We start from the raw sequence: 21,599 nt of genomic DNA on the forward strand, positions 1-21,599 counted from the left end.
CATATTTAAAATGCTTTAATGTTACTACAGATTAATACTAAAGTACTGATGGTAATAATTCTCTGTGCTAAACTAAAAAATACTACATCACCATGCTAAAATTAAATGAATTGAACAGGTTAAAACTATTATGCCTTAGAATTTCAGACCATACCCAGTGTATTTAACTGTTCTATGGTTTCAAGTACTCTTTATTTAAAATATAACAAAAATGCCCTCTTTTCTAATTCAGATGATTTGAGAAAATTTTGAGGGGGGGAAACAAAAAAGTTATCCAATCCAAGTTGCATAGCCGAGACTGGTTTTAGTTGTGCTTTGAAACAGAAGTCAAAATAATTACTTACTCCTCCCCAGTCCAGGAGTTGTGGATGCATTACCTTACTGGTTTTGTAACTTTGGATATTCATTTCTGTCAATCTTCTCTTGAGTTCTGCCTTTTTAAACACTTGCCTGGAACTTGGGGATTTAACAGACACAGCTGAAATACTTACAAACATGTTTTAAAACTCCCTTCCCAGAAAGGGAAGAGCAAGCTACCTGGGTTGTTTTGAGGTTTCCAGCCCTCAGATAGGTTATGGCTCTGTGCATTTAGCTTTGTTGGTTTGTTATCTTTTGCAGATCAGGTTAAGAAAAAGAAGGCACGGGTGTTTCCAAAGGCCCCATACTTAAAAACTGACCAACAAACCAAATTTGAGGTTACCAAAGGGCTCTACATCTCAGGAATGGGTACTTCTAAAACCTTCTCATCTGGGGCATTTATTGCTTCTGTAAGGGGGCCGGGATAGGTCTGCGCTATGTAATGCATCCCTAGTGACAAACCAGCATCTTCAGTATGTTCGCCTTGAGAGCTAAAAGTGGGGCAGGATCTAGTCCGTGCATAGTTTTGTTGAGCTCTGGTGTTCCCCACCACCTCACTCACTGTGTTGATAGATGAGCCCCTCCCCATCTGCCTTTGCAGCTTCTCTTCTTTGTATTTAATGGAGTACCAGGCAAGGAAAATGAACAGGAATCCAACACATTTTAGGCCAGCAGCCAGCCCAAAGTAGACGAAACGAAATGACGTCACATCGTATTCCCAACATGAGCCTTGCACACCACACTCCTGTTGCCATAGCATGCAGGTTGTGTCAATGACAGCTCCAAAATAAATTGGAGTGGGAATGTATGCTGAAATAAACAGGAAGACTAAATTAATTGACTCCCAGATTAAAACAGTTAATATACGATTGCATAATAAAACCGATTTGCTTTGCAAAGGCCAAAATACTTTGCAACAACTATGCATACCTAAAGTTTAAGAAAGGGCAAAAGATCTTGTGGATGATATTTACCTTTAAATGGGTTCAAATGTAGCAAAGCAACTTACTCAACTGGGTTCCAAGCCAAAACTAGTGTCTCAAATTTAACTCCATCCAATTACGTATTTTTGCAATAATTTTCCTTAATAATATGATCTGAAACAATAGGTTACCCCTACATGACTGCACTTACCAAGGGTTCTTAATAAAACAAATTGCATCCCAAGTGCAAAAGGCCTCTCACCATCTTCCACAGACCTAAAAAAGACACATGGTATTTTAAAGCCTTAAACTGCAATGCATATTTAGTAAAACCTTCCATTTCTCTTATTTTTTTTAAAAAAATCCTTATTGAGAATAAGTTGAGAGTGTGAGTCCACTTATTAGTATACAAAAAAAGCATTCACAGAGTTAAGTGCAAACAAGGCAGTTAATAGACTCAAATCCAAAGGTTCTCATGAAGTAATTTAAGTGACGAAGCAAACTAAAAAGCTTTGCATCCTGATTGAATCAACTCTTTTATCAGGCTTTGTTTTCTATCCCCATTAAATTGCCTCTCCACCCTACTTTGGAGAGCTCAGGACAAACAAGAATTTGGAAGCCAAAGGCAGCAAAGGACTCACTTTTGTTTCCTCTGTGATATTTGTATTCTTTTTATGACTTTTATTCTGTTTCTACTAAATTGTATCATTTGATGAATGTAATAAATTGACTGAATTTATCCAGAAAGAAAAGTAGCTTCTATACTACTTCTAGGACCTAGATCATCTTAGAAGTATTGTGTCAAGCAAGCTAAGAAGATCACAGATCATCTTCACCACTTCTTCAATCCATTAAAATTATTTATATATATTAAAAAGTTCAACATATACATTCTGAACTAGTGAGATCAAATAAAGCAGCGGATCCACTTCTTCCTGACGGAATCCCCTCCTAGATTGTTTATTAAGTGGTTTTATCTGCAATGGCCCACTCCTACTGTGTCCCTCTCTCACACTTTATCTTCAAGTGCCTCTGTGAACTGGGTGCATATAACTAAAATATATCAAAGGGGTCACTTCGATATCTATTATCAGGTTAATGAGGATAAGGCATATCCTGTTGAAGATGACACAGACCCCCAGAACCTGGTAGCAGCATACTACCCCTCTAATAAAACTGTAATGATTCAGGCACCTCTCACCTGAGTGTTACTATGATTGCTGATGGCTGGGCACATGCTGTGATGAGCGTAACAATGAAGAGAAAAATGAGGAATGGAATGAGTGTATTGCAGGTTCGATTACACTTCCCAGACACAGCATAACCATTCTCATTGAGATATGTTTTGACGATCACCACTCTCAGCTGACTGCGCTGTCCAACTGTCGGTGGTGTAATAACTTGTCTGCTTTGGACACAGGCACATTCTGTATAATTTCTTATCTGTGGAACATCAAAGACAAGGAGCATCAGATGCTAAGGTTTCTTGTTTGTATTTTATGCTTCCATTGAATTGGCACAATACTCTGGCTAGGGGGAAAGTGATGAGCTACAAAACAAAAGTGACTGATTGATCTTATGTTGTCTTATAACGTTAAGGAAAGGGCAAGGTATTTATAGGAAATAATCAGTGCAAATGATTAAGCACTCCCCCCTTCCACCCCCTATTCTCTCCTAAAAAACAACACCTGCACACACCTGTTACCTACACAAATGCAGGTTTGGAACATGTGCTTGCAGAAGTAAATTGGAGTTCCATCCTATATAATCATGCAGTTCCTTGTGGGCTAGGACAAGATACCCAAACTGGTCTGTGGACCACACATGGTCAGCAAGCTTCATTTGTGTGGTCTGTGGCATGCCTGCATTAAATATTCATTTTGATTTTTAACTGCATTTTTACAGCTCTTCTTGCTTATATGGAATTCAAATGGTAATGCAATAAAATAAAATCCAAGAAATAAAAGGAGCAATAAAAATGTAGGCAGCATCCAGCCCAGCCCATTACAATTGCCAGAACAAGCAGAAAAACCACTGAGTGGTCCTCCAAGACCCTCAACATTTTTGAAGAGCTCCATGAGGGGAAAAGTTTGGGAAATACTGGGCTAGAAGGAATGAGCTGCTAAAGACTTTAGGGTCTAAGAGAAGTCAGTGCAGAAATCAAGGCAAAGGAAGTTAGTTCTGTAAACACACTATGGTGGGTCTGGCAGGAGAGGTTAGGATGAAGTAGAGTTATGAAATATTAGAGCTGGACAGCACAAGTGGGAAATCAGGCCAAGAGTAGAGCTCGATGACCGAGTAGGATAGGTAAACAAGGATATAGCATTGAGGAACTCGGGGGGGGGGGGGAGTAGCAGATTAAACCACCACTTAGCTAGAACAACCTTCTCTAACCTTGCTTCCCCCCAGATGTTGTTGGGACTACAACCCCCCACCACCCCTAGCCATTGGCCATGCAAGCTGGGAGTGGTGGGGGTTGTAGCCCAGTAATATTCTAGGAGGACCAGGGTTGGAGAAGGCTGAGTTACAGCTAGTGACTGGCTAATTTGGGGCAGGCTAGCAGCTTCCCTGAATAAGATTGGCTGGTGGGTGTTTAATCAGTACAGCTCGCAAAATCCAAATGTACTGCCTCCCTGAGTGGAAACACCCACCCTTTCTGTGTGTTCTAAAAAGAGCACTAACACATCTTCAGTTAGTTATGGAAGGAAGGAGACCCTCCCCTTTTAGAAGAACAGGATCTTAAGGCAGAAAGACTATAATAGCAATTGGAATTAAATAATGCCTGAGGTTAGATCATTTGAAAAACAGAAGCCCTCCTTGGCTGTGAAAGCACAAAAGGGTTTTGCAAAACTTGTAAGCTAAATATTACGTCTGAAGAAGAAGGTCTCCTATTTCAGTCTTAGATATTTTTCCATGCTTAAGGCTGGGGATCTCCTTCCGTAGAGGAGCAACTGTCATTTTCTGTTAAGCTATATGTCAGTATCTTTAGGAACTTGCCTTATGTTAAGTCAGATCATTGGTCTATCTAGATTAGTAGTGTCTGCACTGACTAGCAGTGTTGGGGTTTCTGCATATACCAGGGGTTTAATATGGGGCCTTTTGCCAGAAAAGCATGTGCTCTGCCGCTGAGCTAATGCCTGTCTCGTAAGTTTGGGGATGGGTAGCATTGAAAATGGAAGAAAGGGGTAATGACCTTACTTGCTTAAGTGTTTTTCTGCATGGCATGAGAAGTACAGTTTGTGTACTTGTGGATATCCTTACCCCTGTGCTATGATTTCCACTGCTGATGCAACCAGCCAGACAAGGGTTGAAATACGTGATTCCATCTGACCCACACACAGGTTCATATTCATGGATTTTGCAGCCACAGTTGACATTACAGCTCCCAGTGAGATTCCTATGTGCCATGGTGAGTGTAGGACTACAGAAAAAAGATATTACAGTACACATTAGATGAAGAAAATGTTAAATAGTTATAGCGTAAGACCAACTGAACCACCCTGAGACCTGCGTGTGTAGGGCAGCATATAAAATAAGAAGAAAAATACCACCATTCGTCAAATGAAAAGTGACTTGGAGATGTGCCCTGCCCCGTTTTCACTGGAAGTCCTGCCTCCTTTTAGGACAGGTTTAGGATTCCCCCAAAATGTGATATTTTGGAGTGCTGCATTGTGGGTCTGATTACACCATTTAAGATCAGACTTGCCTGCCTCTTGCATCAGCAACAGCAAGTATTATAACTTGTCAACAATATTTCTCAAACAGAAATATTTTTTGCACTTTTGTGTTTATTGGTTGGACATGACTGGGGATCCTAAGGTTTTGGGGTCATATGGGGACGATTACTTGAAACATAATCCATGGGGTCACCATGGATCACAAACCACCCCAAAAACAATGTTTAGGGTGGTAAAATAGCACATCGAGGGGGCAGGAATCCTACAAGAGGCAGGATATTGAATAAAGGAGGTGGGGCACCTGTCACCTTTAGTCTGCTTCTCTATTCCCGCATTGGCACAGATACTTTAGAAATTGTTTTCTCCAGTCATACAATTACTAATATATGAAACAGCCATTAATTTTTATGTACCGGTAGGTGGGTCCACATTTTATGTGGCACTTCAGGGACACTAGAGTTCACTGCACTTACACAGCAGTTATATGAATGGAAGGCATGGGGTCCCAAACAATCAAAGATTCATGGACTGAAATTCTGTCCACTGTGTATGTGGAGATGTGCATCTTCACACTTTGCTTTTACACAGCATCACATGTAGATTGGTGCTTTATGCAGGAAGATGCAAATTAGCTCTTAGTTACTACTGCTAGAGGAGAAGAGCTCACGCTTCTGCCATGAACAAAAGGAGTCTGGTGGCCGTCCATGTAGATGGAGTTTAGACCATTTTCAATATTCCAAATCTTGACTATAAGATCATTTCCGATTCCAGAACCATTCAGATACACATCTTGCTTAAACTGACTAAATAATAAAAGTTCCTAACTATATAGTTGTTATTGTTTCAGTTTTGTTGCCTGCATATAACCATGCAAATAATAATAATAATAGTATTTATATCCCGCCCATCCAGCTGGGTTTCCCCAGCTACTCTGGGCAGTTCCCAACATTAAAAACCACATATGTCCCTCAAAAACATCTGTTTAGTAAGCATACATACCTGCATAGCAGAAAATGAAAATTCCAGTCATCTATTATTGCATAAGTTAGTAGGAAAGTACCATAAATATCAATAAAAAAAGTTACAGCACAGGTTTCCATAGAAACCTGGACTTGGCCCAGCAAGACAGCTTATAAATATTTAAATAAAATGAATAAATAAGACTTGTAAGAGTCTGAGTCTCTTTGCCTTTTAAAATGATCTTTATGTATAATGCTACCTTCTATAGGTTTTTCTACCCAATGTATTTATGCACTTTTAAATTATCTGATTTTTAAAAATACATTTTATTAAAGTTATTCTTCAGCTATCTCTGCATTTTCTAATTACTGTATTTATAGTACTGGGCTAAAGTATTAGCTTCAGTCAATTATACCAGAGGCAAGACTAAGTTTTGCAGTAGAAGAAAACACTAAGGGTGCTTCTTTTGTCTGCAGCAGAAATTATATTGAATATTCATGACCAACACTGAAAAGACATCACTGACCAAAGCTCACTGAGAAGCTCTCAACAAACAAATAACATTCTGCAAAACATAAAAGCGTTTTGAAAGCTGATTATATTTACACATGTCTTTTATGAACAGTTCAATACTGTTTGAATAAATAAGCAGTGAACTCAAATAAGAACACAGCACTGAGAAACTTTTGAGTCATCATTTTATGGTGAGCACTGGATTTTGAAGCATTACTTAGCTCTCATTGGGGGAAGGGGGACCAAAAAGGTGAATTAGATTTCTAAACGAAGTGTTGTTCACCTTCAGTGTTACTCAGGAATTTGAAAAACAGCTCTATACCGTACTTTAAGCAGCAACAGTGAACGCAACTGCCACATAAGGAGCGGAAAAATCCTTAGGGTTATTTCAAAGATGGTGTGATTTTATTTTTCAAAATAGGATGAAAATGATGAAAAGCCTTTAAAATAGCCTTTATCCAATCAAGTGTTGGTTACCAAAAGATGCTGACACAAGGGGAACTCCTTCTTCCTCCTCTCCACACAGCCCTCCTCACACACACACCCCAAAAAACCACATTCCTGAAGGTTGGGGGATTCTCCAGAAGCTAGAGTAGAAGTAGGGAATTTGGGGGGGGGGGACAGGCCAAGCTTCACTCATGCAAGCTTTCTCCCAATTCCCTTCTCCAGTTTCAGCTCTTCTGGTACTTATTCCAGGCCTTTCCTGAGAGTCCGCAGCTCTTTGGGAGAAGCTCTTCTGGGGGTGGACAAAGAGAGCTTTCCATTGCATCGTAAGCACAAGGGGACATAGCCCTATATTTGGGAAGATGGACCCCCGAGAGTGATGAGTGCAACTACGCCAAATACATTGTAAGCATGCCATTCATAGAAGGAAGCTCCTTAAGCAGCGATTAGCTAAGACTCCCTATGGAGTGTATCTTCGGAAGCAAACCTGGATTTGCAAAATGTACGAAATGGTACCAAGTGCTTTGAGCAGCCACTAGAGGAGATGCCATCCCTCAAAAGCACAGTTGCCCTGCGTACGTAGTGAAAAATGTGGGAAACCGCCAACTGTCTGCAGCGCGCCAGACGTGGCTCCTCTCTCTGGCAGAAAGCATGCTGCCACAGATGGTCAGAGAAAAAGAGAGGGAGCCACGAGATCGCAATCCTGCTTGGACAAGGAGGGCAGGGAAATGTGACTCCAGGGAGCTGCTGGGGCTGTTAGTTGGGGGAAACTGCCCCTCACAAGCTCAGAGAGAAAGGAGGAGACACAGGAAGTGCCACGCTCCTGGCCCAATCACTCTAAAATGAACTCCATTAGAATCCTAAAAGCCCAACTGCAAACACCGCAGCAACACCACTACCTCCTCATCCACAATTGGGACGAAGGGAGACAAACGAGTACAAACACCCTCACACAGGCAAAAAACTAATTACAATCACCCAGAACGAAAGACAGAGGAGAGGAACACTGAAGACTAGAATAAAATAAGGAAACTCCCCTCAGACAGCCCTCCTATCAAAGTAGTGGATTATCTGAGTCAAGTACTGTTGACTACTCTGCTTCAGTTACTTTCTGCAAAGATACCAAAATATTCACCAACTCATCCTTGAGCTGCATTTCAAATCTGTAGCATGCAAATTCCAGTTCCCTAGACCAAAACAAATGAACCAGAGACAAAGTCCCAAATATTAATACATTTAATTTACTGTGCCCTAAAGGAGCCTACATAACTAAGGAGGCATAAAAAAACTGAATTGTTGCTGTAATTGATCTTTGCTTCAAATTACTGATCAAGGTGAAGAGAGAAGGAATTGAAGCTGTTGAGCCTGGCACTTTAAGAAGTGGAGTAATGACTGATTTCTGGCTGCCATTTGGAACATTTTGTGAGCTCCTTCAGGCTTGTCATATAGCAGTCAGATACAGCTGCAGCCGACACAAACAACAACATGAATGTATCCAGCTTGTAAACAACAGACCCCTCACTAATGAATTTACTCGTGAACTCACTGTTGACACTGCTCTTTTTATTTTTCCATTTATACTCAATGCAATGAAGATTAGCCTGTTTGTCTGATATAAGGAGGATCCTTTTGGATCAAAGGAAGGGCCACTAGCTCCAGCATCCTATTCCAAAAGTGTCCAGACTGAGGGTTTGGGGAATCCTGCAAACAGGACTCAAAAGCTTCTTGGGCTCTTCTGTCCCCCTGGCCCCATCTTCCTCATTGCAGAAAAATATTCTTACTTGGCATTTAATCCCCCAACTTTATTTAATTACCTGTATTTCTCTTTGGAACATAGGTTTGAATACTCTGCATTTGAATACTCAAGCACTTCATCTTGATTTATAATTTATTGTACCTTTTGTGCTTCAGTTATTAACAATCATGCATTAAAAACTTAATAAAAATACTTTTAGATCAATGAAGGGCAACAAAGGATTGCCATTGTCTGTCCCACACACATGCACACACCAGAAACTTAAATGCAGAGGCACTGAAACCTGATGTTCCATTTGACTATCATAACCAATGTCAGCTATCTCCACAGCATAGATAATATTATAAACCTCTAACTACGCCCCTACTTAGCTGTCTAATAAACAACCTTCAGACACAATGGTCTAGCTGCCAATATCAATCCTAAGATATAATACACAGGAAGTCCTGGAGTTTTCAAATGATAATGGGAAATTATGGCATATCAGCATAGGACTGAGTGTGTCCACGGAATATCCTTTCAGTCGTTTCCCAACTTTTGCAACCAAGTGCAAAATCTAAGAATATGGAACACAAAGGAATATTAATGTTTCTCCCAAGCTGAAAGCTGTGTTTTTACACTGAACCATCAAAGCCGTAGTTACCCTTCCTATTACACTGGCATCAGTTTTAGGATACATACATCTTCCAAAAAGCAAATCTTTTTATAGCATTTGTTTATGTGAGAAGGTTTTAAAGAGAAGGTTCTGCTTTTGGTCCTGTGCATAAGAAATAAATCCATTTACTAGAATTTATAGAGCACCTACAGCTGTGTTACAGCTATTAAAGGAGAAACAAGACCCTTCTCTTAAGAGTTGAAAACCTAAAACAGAGGATTAAAAAGGATATGATAGGCAAATGTGAAAACATGTGGATATGAGAATGTAAGAGCGCTGCTGGAGCAGACTATCCAGCCCAGTCCCGTTTCCAACTGTGGCTAGAGAGATTCAAGGAAGCCCACAAGCAGGACATGAAGGTCACAGCATCATTTCTCTGACTCCAGGACTAACTTGTGTCACAGCCCCCCCCCTCTCTCTCCAGCAGCCCCCATTTGAATGGGTGGGTGCAGGGAATTGGGGAACTGATTGGTGTCCTTTTAGTCCCCTTTAAGCTCCTTATCTTCCTAGCTGCCTGATTTATATTTATACCCAGGCATGGCACTGTGGCAATATATTAATTATACATGAGTGACAAATGCCCTTTAAACATTTCCCTGCACCAGGGATTAGGATCAGTTTCCAGTCTGGAGACCATAGGCGTAAATAAATTCTTTCTTCACATGTGCTTTGGGACCTGTAAATCCGAACAGCAACACTCACTCCCAATGTCCCTGGGATCTCAATGTCACTTATTATTAAGGTGTTTATATTTCCTGCTCCCTGTTGTTCCTGTTGCTAGTTGATTGCTACACCCTGATGGCTCCTCCAGGTGCCTCAGAATTGGAAAAGCCTGCAGGAACTCAGGAGCTGTGGAATTAGTTAGCAGCTATCTTGACAATGCATAAAGTTGTCTATAAAGTTGCAGGCTTCTGTCCCTCCACTTACCCCTCCCTCTCTGTGTCCTAGTGCCTGCAGAATTTTGCTGAACACTTCCGTTTTCACACTGTTTCTAATTTGGTGGAACCTACCATACAAGACCTGGATGTCAATGACTGCCTGGTCTCCAACATCCCAAAGTCAGGGAATCAAAGATGGGGCCTAGTGATGTCACGAGGTGGCTAACACCTGAGAGGAGAAAAAGGCCGGCAAAGGGGCAGCCAGATAAGTGAGGGAGATGAAAATTAGCAATAAACTATACAAGATGCCCCTGTGTTTTGCTCTAGGGTGCTTTGGCCTCTTGGAATGGCTTCTTGGAACGGCTATCTTGTTCCCCTGCACTTATATTGCCTTGTTCTGCCTCACCACCATGTGGACAGTCATGCATATGTTCATCCCTTAGGAATGATTCATTTGAAACCTGATGATCCTGAGTTCCTGTTGACTTTACCCCTGGTGTCAGTTTAAAAGCTGCTCAGCTACCTTTCTAAAATATTGTTTGGATGCACTCTGGTACAAGTGGAGTCCATCCCTTTTATACAGGCCTGGTTTGTCCCAAAATCTTATTCAAGTCCAAACCCCTTCTCCTGACATGATCATCTCATCTACTCATTGACACTCGTCACCTCTGCCTATCTAGCTACCACATAAGTGGAGCAGGCGGCATTTAAGAAAGAAATAACTTGATGGTGCTGACTTTCGACCTCCTTACCTAACAATCTACATTTAGCTTCCAGGACCACAGAAGTACATTTCCCACTTCACTGGTGTCAACATGCACCACAAAATCCTGTAGACTGGCACCTCTAACAACTCATGTTAACAAGACATCCCCCAAAGATAGAAACAGGGACAATGATTTACCAGGGAACTGGTACCATAAAACAAGGATGGTTGGAGCATATGCTAAAGATGCAACACATGGTGTTGGAAAAATACTTCAAAAGTTGCAGAACACAGAGCATCTTCAGGCATTTGGTCCAAACTAAGAGGTCTGCCAAGCATATTGCTCCTGCAGCATGGTGGCAATGCCTGTGTATAACATGGCTCTGACTCCTCTTGCTTGTCACTTCTCTCAAACTGCGCCATTTTCTGCATCAAGTGAAATAAACTGATAAACACACACAATTAAGGAACAAAGAATGTGAAAGCATTAAAAAGCTTGTTTTAATTCAATTTAAATCCTTCCATTTATGCTACTATTTTCTAGGAATATTATTTACTAATATATAACTAGACCAAATAAATATGGGTTCAAGCTTGCTATTTTTGCTACACTTACTTTGACACTTTAGTTTGCTTCTATGCATAGTTTACTCAGAAGCAATTCCCACCAAGTTCAATGGGACTAAGCTCGCCCTGCAATTAAGTGCACGTAGGGCTGCATCTTTATATTCAATTAGCAAAACACATTTCAGTTTAACATGTTGTGTTAAGGGCTTTCCATGTTTACTCAAGCACCAAAATGCTGTGAAATTATATTAATCTTAACAGACATTATACAGGGGTATGTCGGGTTACACTTCGGGTTACAGACTCCGCTAACCAGGAAGTACCGGTAGTACCTCGGGTTAAGAAATTTACCTCAGGATGAGAACAGAAATCATGTGGCGGTGGCGCGGGAGGCCCCATTAGCTAAAGTGGTACCTCAGGTTAAGAACGGACCTCCAGAATGAATTAAGTTCGTAACCAGAGGTACCACTGTATAGGCAATATTGATAGAGTGTTGTATCTTATCCTGTAGCTAATTCCAGCTTCACTAGTGCCATAGCTGCCAGTGGCAGAGTTGTAGACCTAGTCCCAGATTGTTCTGTTTACTGAAATCGACACATGGAATCTATGCAATACCTTTCACAATACCTTTCCTGCTTAGCAACTACATGCTTCTTTACTTCCAGAAATAATAAGCAAGTCCACTGACTAATATTGGCCACAAAAATGCCTTTTTAATAAACCTATCATTAGAGGAAAGCACATACTAGACTTTCCCCTTGACCTAACACAACAAGCCATTTCTCAAAAGATGCAGTAGAAATTGAGAAATCTTTCTAGGGGGAAAAACATTTCAGCATAGCCTATGAAAGGGAAAAAAAACGTAACAGCTGTCAACATACCAGACTCAAGCTTCAAATCAGTTTATTGAACCATTTTATAACTACTGTATCAGCCATAAAACCTTATTTCCCCTAATTTCTCATTATTATAGCAGAATGTGTCCAGCCAACTCACCATTAACAGATAGGCACAATTATGGCCTCATAATGCAAATTATATACAGTACATTAAGATATATTACTGAGGATAAAGTCTGAATATCCATATTTATAGCTACTCATACGGTAGAATTATAGAGTTGGAGGAGATCTTGCACAGCCCATCTAATAAAACACCCTGCTTGGTACAGGATATCCAGAATTAGACATCCCCAACAAAAGGCTATCTAGTCTCTGCTTAAAGGCCTCGAGCAAAAGTGAGTCTACTATCCCTCTAGGTCAGGGGTCCTCAAACTTTTTAAACAGGGAGCCAGTTCATTGTTCCTCAAACACTGTTGGTGGGCAACTATAATTTGCACATATTTTATTTGTGGTGCACAAAAAACAGTAAAAACAATACAATATTTACAATATACTTTAAAGGCATTGCACATGGTGACATCATGCGCACTAGCCAATTTGCTCTGTTCTGCTGGAAATATAAGGATCTCCTTCTGCAGAACGTGAACGTTTTCAACAAGATTTATTTGGATTAAATGCAGTGCAGTTGCTCTAAGGGTGAAGACATGAAAGAGACAGCACAGGCAGAGCATAGCCATCATGACTAGTAACTGTTGATAGTCCAATCCAGCAACTTCCACAGTTTAACTTGGTGCTGTGTGGTTTCTGTGGGCTCAGAAGTATGTGGCAATGGGGGGGGCACTTGTGTTACATGCAGGTCTTTGGAGAATAAACTCCGATTTCAAGAAATGGTCAAAGGAGGAAGAAAGAAGGGGAGGGCAGATGAGAGGTGTGTGTAAGGGGGGAGGGGAGAGGAACGACTGGGTCCACTTAAAGGGAGAGGCTCTTGGAGATTTCTGAAACCCTGACTGTTGGGAGGCAAGGGAAGTGACCGGGTAAGGGGACCTCCCTGCCACCTGGCCACAGGCGAAGGCGAAGACTGCAAGCGCTGCCGACCAGAAGGGGAAGCTACAATGGAAGTAGCAGCCCTCATTGGGATCCCGCAGAGAAGCCATGGCGTCAGCACTGGCTGTTGCCGTGGAGGGCTTGGCTCTGCTGGAGGTGGGCAACGGCCATTGCAGGTCTCTTTCCCCTCAGCACGAGCAGGTGCAACTCCCAGGTTAAGGCTCAGCGTATTGATTCGCCGCCACCGCCCTCAGAGTCCAGGTGACTTTGGCTTGGGGATTTGCAGGAAAGGAAGTGGGTCTCCAGGTAATCGTATCTCTCTTAAGGCAGGCTGTAAATGCACAGGAGAGCGTGACGGCATAACGACTCCCCTTGTCTCCCGTTCCCTGCGATTTGATGGGGAACGGGAGAATGAAAAGCAAAATGTGGCACTCGAAGCCAAATGAGGGAATAGTTGAGTAAGAAACTGCCTTTGTACAAGAAATACGAGGGAAAAGAAACCGGGGAAAGAAAGGGAAGCGAGAGGAGCGGCTTTTCGGTTGAAACTGCCGGGAAGCAAAGCGGGGAGGGCGGGAAGTGCCAAGCGAACCAGGGAAAGAGGCCGCTTAGCAAGGCGGCGGGACGAAAGGAGCATGGAGTGAGAGAAAACCTCAGAATTCAGTCCACAACAGCCTCGCCGCTCCTAGGGATCCTCCGCACCTCGTCAAGCTAGAGCAGCCTCTCTCCCGGCCGACGAGGCCTCGCCTTCCCCAGCCCTCTGGACCGGAGTGTTCCATGGCACCGCCCACCATGTTCCTGTGCCGCTAAGGTTTTGGGCCAAGACCCATTAGACAGCGGCAGGTTCTACAATTGCCAGGCAGGCCGGGTTCAGGACCCTGGCAGGCCGGATGTGGCCCTCGGACCATAGTTTAAGGACCCCTGCTCTAGGTAATTGGTTCCGTTGTCATACTGGTTTTTCCACTGACAACTGCTCTTATTAAGATGTTTCCCCTAAATGTTCAAGCAGTTTCTATTTTCTGGCCCAGAGGTTAGGTCTTGGGTGTTTATCCCAAATATCTAGCATTCTGAGTCAGATCTGTCTTATTTAATATAAGACAGGGTTACTCACTTTGTAAGCCCAGAAGAAGAGGCTAGTTCTCTATTTTTCTCCCTTTGCTGAACATAGGCATGCACATACAGTCCACAAGGAATTGTAGAACCTCAGGCTGAAAAAGGTTCTCCACACCTGCACAAAAGCTTCAAATTGTGGTTATCTCTCCCCCTCTCCCCCCCCCTCTTTTGGTTGCCACATTTAATGTCCTTATGAAATGTGTCAACTTTACTACCATTATATAAGCAGGCTAGCTTTGATGAAGGCATAAATTATTTAGAAAGCCAAATGATACTTACCCAGTAGTATATGGTATGTTTATCCCCCCTAGATTAATGCTTTCGCATCCAACAATGAACAGTGTTGAAAAGCACAGCAAAGAAACACCACTGCAGATCATTGCCAGCTTTGCAGACTCTCTTGCACTGAGCTTGAGTTTTTTTATAATGTAGCCCCCTAAGACAATACCAACACCAGCACTTGGAACAATGATCACACCTGATTAAAAGGAAAGAAAAGGGTAAAATTAAAACATTTTCTCATTTTCTATGTTACAAAGAATGAAAGAATAAAAGGGGACGGGGAGAGAAAACTCTTCCCCACCAGTGTGGCTGTGAAATTTCTACACTATTTTCATTAAAAAATACTTAATATCCCATCCTTAAATTCAAGCAGAACTCTCAGGGTGTCATGCAGACAAAACAATATGACCCCATTGCCTAAGGCTGGTTCTCACACCACCAGATGAGGTGATAATTGGGCAATTTCATGATTGCCCCCCCACACACACACACACTGAATCTGCTTAAGATCAGCCTCAGAAGTTTCTCAACGGGGGGGGGGGGGGGGATGTATCATGACCTAAAAGTATTTATTTCTATGTATCTATTGCAAGTGGCAAAGCAAAGTCAAAGTAAACACATGGAAGGATGGTAAATTAACTGGATCTGCAAATCAATTACTTCGCAGTAAGAAAGTCTGTACTAGCAAGGTGTGGACTATATATGGGAAACAAATAAGAGTCTGAGAAACAAAGGGTCTGTTTTTGCATCTCTGCAAAATCTCCTCAGAGTTTGGGAGCTCCTTTCCCTTTGCTCCCTTCCCTTCTACCAACTGCTTCCTTGACATTTGAACTCACAGTTATCCCTGCATGAGGAGTTACTTCTATTTTTTTTATTAAAAAAATCATTATTTCTCATGGCAATCAAGAATAAGAAACACTATAGTTATTGTGCAAAACTATAAACCAAATGTGCTGAACTCATTTGCTTTGTTTTCCTTTTGAGAATCTAGGTGATATTTGTTTATGCTCCCTATATAGGTCCTTCTATTAATGAGCAACTGTACCACTAAAAATAAGAGGTAAACAATTTATCGACTCCAAGAAGCAGATTAAAAACAAACTGACTTTCTAAAGGCCACATGGGAAACGACACATATTCTTTTTGATTATGTATATGAAATGCAAAGCAATGCATTCTAAAAAGAGCAGTCGGTTATGCCATGATTTGCTCAAAGGAGATTCCAAAGTTAAGCATGTGCTAAGCAAGAGTGTCACATGTCATTTTCAAATCTAGTATCTGATTGCTTGCTACTGTGTCACACATAAGTTACTATCCAAAGACAGCTAAGAATGGATTATGAATGTGTCAAAGATGCTGCTGCATTAAGTGCCCCAAACCAAGAACAGTTTTGAGTCAGCAATATCCAGTTTCTGTCCTTGAGTTGGCGTCAGAAGGTTGCAGCAAAAAGTTTTCCAACATTGGAAAAAATAATAATATTCAAATACCTATTGTCATGGGCGTACCCAGGATCAAAACTAGGGGGGGCAAGGGGAGGGGCCAAGGCACGGAAGGGGAGGGGCCACAAAGTGGGCGGGAACAGCGAACTCGCGCTCCGCCGGGCTGTGCCCCTCCCTAGAAGCAGGGCTGGTGGGCGGAGGCGGAGCCCAGCCCAGCGGAGCGCGAGTTCAGCGTTCCTGCCCGCCGCGCCGCGCTCTCTGGTTCCCCGCCGCGCTTGGCCTTGCCAGAGGGCGCGACGGGGAGCTGGAGGGAGGGCGCAGCGCGGCGGGCGGGAACGGCTTCTAGAGTAGGGCAGCTGCCCTAACTTGCTGCATGGTGGGTACGCCCTTGCCTATTGTATGGTTCTCACAAGTGGCACTAGGCAATTTTAAACAAGGAAATAGACCCCACTGAGTAGAGTGAGGCTTAAATGTGAGGGAGAAATGGACAGAATTGGGCTGTGAGAAAGACCTTTTTCAGAAATCTAAGTTGATCCAAAAGTATACATCAACCAGTTTCTGTTTCTCTCATTCTTGGGTTGGACATTAGCAATTTGTCATATCAAGCTTAAGGCTTGGTTTACCCTGACTTTATGAGTACACATCTAATACTAGGCAATGATACCAATTAAGGCCCTTGGGTATGCCATAAAACACAGAAGCAACATTCGTTAAGAGCCTGAGTAGCTTCTGTACTAATCACATGGAATTTCAAGACTGTCAATCAAAATAGCCTTTACTGTACTTTATGTTATAGAATGCACAACTTCCATACCCTGTGGAGGTGTCCATACAGGGTTGTCTGCACTTATTTTCCCTCTTTTTTATTATTTCACCAATTGTACAAAATGTTTCTTGGTTTCTCCCCTTATACAAATTTACTACTGTAAAATATGGAACGTTTCAGCTATAGTAAGTTTCTCCTGCCCCTATAGGAATTCCATGTCAAGGTGCTTCCATTACTTCTCTTCATCTCTTCTAACTACACAGTTTTAACTACCCTTCCTAAACCTCTTCTTTGGCAGTAAATAGAAAGTGTTTTCCCATTCAAGGATTCTAGAGCAGTGAAGCCTTGCCAAGATGCAATTTGCATTAGGCTATTTTAGTTTAGCTAAATGGATCCTTTCTAAGTACATTTATAAACCTTGATAATTATGTTAGTTGGCTTTTTAAAGGAGGCTAAACTAATTCATGTAGGATGATCTTGGGAAAGGGTTTAGTGTTTTCAGGTTGATTTTATGATGCCACCTTTTAAAAAAATGAATTGTTTTAGCTATGTTTTATGCTTTCTGAACGATTGGTTTTAATATTTAATGTCTTTTGTGAGCTGTTTTGCGTACGTGGCCAAAAGACGGGAGGGTATATAAGGCCTATTATGATCGCCACCACTGGAACCCCCAAATTCAAAGCAACATCCATTTGATTCTCAGGTGCTGGAAGCAAACATTATGGAATGGCCTTGTTTTCAATTAACTCAGAAGCCTACAAATAGTCACTGCTGGGAGAAAATAGATGGACCTTTGGATTGATTCAGCTTGGTAATTGTAATGTTTTAATGCCTTTACATGGAAATTCATACAAGAGCTATATAGATTTAAATAACCATAGTAATAGCTTCAGTTATTGCTGAGATGAAAAATGAGTAAAGATATGGACAGGCCATTTGACCAATGAATGACCTGCAAACAAGAGAGTAAGACATGCTGAAAGAGCAGTAAAGTTAAGCAATCAATAGCAATCTAACAGGTCAGGACAACCTTTTGATGGTGCTGGCATGCCAGAGCAATTTTATATCTGCATGAGAAAACATTATCACACTACAGACATGGCAAATTGCTCATATATAAACAATGGGTTCCTATAAGGCCGAATAATTCCAAGCTGTAAAACAAACGATTAAAAATAGCATTGCTGAAACTTTTCTAACGTTTTCTTTTGCCAGTCACAGAAAAATATTTCTTACAAGTTCCCTTACTGATGGCAATGCCTTACCAGTGTAGATGCTGGCATTAGAAGCCGGGATGCCAAACTGTGACTCGATGAACTTGGGGATGAAGGTAATAAAAGCAGTAACAATGGCACTCTCGGCTGTGTATGACAAACTCACAAAAAGGAATGTCATGTTGCTTAAGATCCTGACAGCTGCTCTTGGAAGTTCTACAAATGACACAAAAATAAAAAATAAAAATAGAAGAATGACACATGAACTTTATATATACATAATGAATGGAAAAGGAAAAGGAAACCAGCCTGCTTTGAACTGAATTTTAAGACCTCTTCCTGGGGGTTTGTGTGAATACAAAATAATCTTAGCACATGTTAGGGCCTTTCCAACATTCCCAAGTGTACTTCCACAAGTAGAAGTCTTAGGAGTAAATAACTCAGTGACAGACCACCTGCCACATATGTAAAAGACCCCAGGTCCAATCTTTGGCATCTCATCCCGTTAAAACTCCTGGAGAGCCAATGACAGTCAGAGTAGACAATACTGGACTAGACTGACTCAGCATAAGCTAGGATCAGATGTCCCAGTCCCAGGAATTGTAATTGTAGAACTAAATGCACAATCCCACTTGGCAGGCCTTGGTTATAATGAACAGCAGGGTACAGCCCAACATTGTATGGATTTCAAAAGTTCCTTTTGATGTGACACTGGTTGTACAGAAGCTACTGCAGTATGGCTCCTTCATGTTCTGGTCAGGAAATGGTTATAAATGAACCCATGCTGCAGCTCATTCCTATCTGAACACTGCTCCTGGAAATAGGGGCAAATGCTCATCATATTATCCAAGTGACATGGGAAGGGGTTCTGCTACTGTGGTGGTTCCCATGCAACCATGAAAAAGGGAACTGAGTGTAGAGACAGGAAGAGTGTAGTGAGGACCGCTCAGTATGTCGTATGTCTTATCAGAAATCCTCTACTGCGTCCAGCTGCAGTCCTCAACCTCATAGGGACATTTGCAGGGCTGATGTTTCAGCAACTGTCTTCCATTTAAAAGTGCCAAGAAGAAACAGACTGGCCAAGCAGGCTATAAATGAGCAACACAGAACACAAGAGATGATAGGGGGAAACTACAACAGCAAACACCCTACTCTGCAACCTCCACTACTTCTCTCCTTACCACAAACACAATCCTATCCCTAACTTCTCATATCACTGCAATGGACATAATTGTTGTAAGCATTTCAATTTGCCAGAGAGAACAATCCTCTTCCTGGGCACTGTTCTACCAACCACTGAGCTGCTTGTGGGGACATAAGAGGGAGGAGAGGGGAGATCATTCCACTTTGCAGCATAACCTGACCATTTTCAGGTCAACTTAGCCAAACAGCCAATAAGGGTGATTTCTCCTCCAACGTCTGTAATGAATACTTTTAATAGGGGCCAAGGAGAAGTATTACTGCAAGCCCTGGGCAATTAAAGTGGAGGTGGATGCAGCAATTTTTCATTTAAAATAATGAAGACATATAGCAGTCACTGCAAAAATTCAGCAGAATGCTACTCTGCAACTTTTCCTGACAAACAATCATTTAGAGGACAATGCTGAAAATCTCATTTCCAGAAGACTTGCTCAGATTTGAACTACGCAAAAGAGAATGGTTGAGGAACTGCATCACAAAGTTTAGATGTGAAGAAAGCCAAAACTAAAAAATGGCATGAAGCACATTTTCTTATAGGCAATTAAATCTGCTGAATTGCTAACTAAGCAATTATGACACTGCAATGTCAGAGAAACAGAAAAAGGTGACATTTTCGAAGGTGAATATGAAACTATACCAATATGCCAAGAAATGATGGTGCAGTTTTATGACAATGCCACAACTAGGTCACCAAATGGTGCTAGAATTGTATTACAGAAGTAAACGAAAAGTTGCAAGAACTCGGGCCAGAAAGGATAATTTCAAAAAATATTCACAAAGTTTTATTCAGGATAACTTCCAGTAAATATCAACATCAGGACAAGGCCCTGTTTTGATGATTCTTCATCAGCGAGGTTTCTTAGGTCTAAGTGTACATACTTGGTACACTTGTGAATATTTTTTGAAATTATCCTTTCTGGCCCGAGTTCTTGCAACTTTTCGTTTACTTCTGGACTTTACCAAGAACTCCAATTTCTACTAGAATTGTATTACAGGCCACAAACGGTTGAAAGGTGGGGGGGGGGAGTTACCGGTAATACTACAAGTCAGTCACATTGGAAACCAACAATAAAGCAAGCAAAGATTTTAAAACAACTTCAAACCAACCATGGTTGAAAATCATGGTTTCTTTGGAAGCCGGTAATAATTTGCCTGCTCAAAGACTTGCTATTTAGTGACTTCCTGATTTAATTGTGACTCATACAAAAGGAAGGAGTGAAGAGGTTGTATGCACTGCCAAAAAGCTTATTCATAGATGGTTGAGCCACTATTGGATGACCCTAAATCAGCCTCTATGTACCCCTTTGTGTCTTATTTTCTGCTCCATTTGCTTATGGGCTTTGAATGCCCAATGAGAGTAGTTTAAATAGAACATTATATATATTTCTGTTACTAGTACCACCAACTATAATATTCACAGATATGTATATTAGTGTCTTAAAACAGAAATTGTTTCAATTGCATTCATGTATAGACAGAATTAAACTGGAGAAAAATGAAGGCAATTGTACATTTGCCCAATAGCAGATAACATATAACTCCTTTGCTTTACCAATTTGTATAACAATGACTAAATCTTTACATACAGGGCAAGCTGGTTCTGTTCTGTGCTCTGGATGTTATATTTCTACTGACCGCTATCTGAACACACTGAGTTGGATCCAGACTCACTGAAATCAATAGGGCTTAAGTTGGTTGTGGCAAAGAGTGGCTGACACAGCACAAGCCTAACATATCTACTCAGAAGTAAGCCCTACTGAATTCAATGAGAGTTACCTACTCCTCAGGTAAACAGGATTAGGATTTCAGCCTTAGTCTGGATTCAACCCATTGTATCAATTGCTTGGTGAGACAGCAGTAATTTGCAGCCAAACCTATACATGCCCTCTCAAATGTAAGTAAAGGTAAAGGTAAAGGGACCCCTGACAATTAAGTACAGTCACAGGCAACTCTGGGGTTGCGGCGCTCACCTCACTTTACAGGCCGAGGGAGCTGGCATTTGTCCGGAGACAGTTTTTCCAGGTAATGTGGCCAGCATGACTAAGTCGCTTCTGGCGAAACCAGAGCAGTGCACGGAAACACCGTTTACCTTCCCGCCGGAGCGGTACCTATTTATCTACTTGCACTGCGTGCTTTCGAACTGCTAGGTTGGCAGGAGCTGGGACCGAACAACGGGAGCTCACCCCGTCACAGGGATTTGAACCACCGCCCTTCCAGTCGGCAAGCCGAAGCAGAACAGTGGTTTAACCCACAGCGCCACCCGTGT

General features: G+C 41.7%; 1 protein-coding gene across 1 annotated transcript in view; it reads right to left on the reverse strand.

The window, feature by feature from the left end:
• The window catches only part of SLCO5A1 (solute carrier organic anion transporter family member 5A1), a 48,878-nt gene continuing 27,279 nt past the window's right edge, over positions 1-21,599 (reverse strand). Inside the window, exons 5-10 of the mRNA XM_035125698.3 lie at positions 18,185-18,349; positions 14,712-14,910; positions 4,542-4,701; positions 2,482-2,723; positions 1,492-1,556; positions 1-1,167 (exon numbers count right to left, since the gene is read on the reverse strand). Of these exons, the coding sequence (XP_034981589.1) occupies positions 710-1,167; positions 1,492-1,556; positions 2,482-2,723; positions 4,542-4,701; positions 14,712-14,910; positions 18,185-18,349 (1,289 nt within the window). The 3' untranslated portion in view covers positions 1-709. The remainder of the gene's footprint in view (positions 1,168-1,491; positions 1,557-2,481; positions 2,724-4,541; positions 4,702-14,711; positions 14,911-18,184; positions 18,350-21,599) is intronic.

This window comes from Zootoca vivipara, chromosome 8 (assembly GCF_965207765.1).
Source record: "Zootoca vivipara chromosome 8, rZooViv2.hap1.1, whole genome shotgun sequence".
NCBI lineage: Eukaryota > Metazoa > Chordata > Lepidosauria > Squamata > Lacertidae > Zootoca > Zootoca vivipara.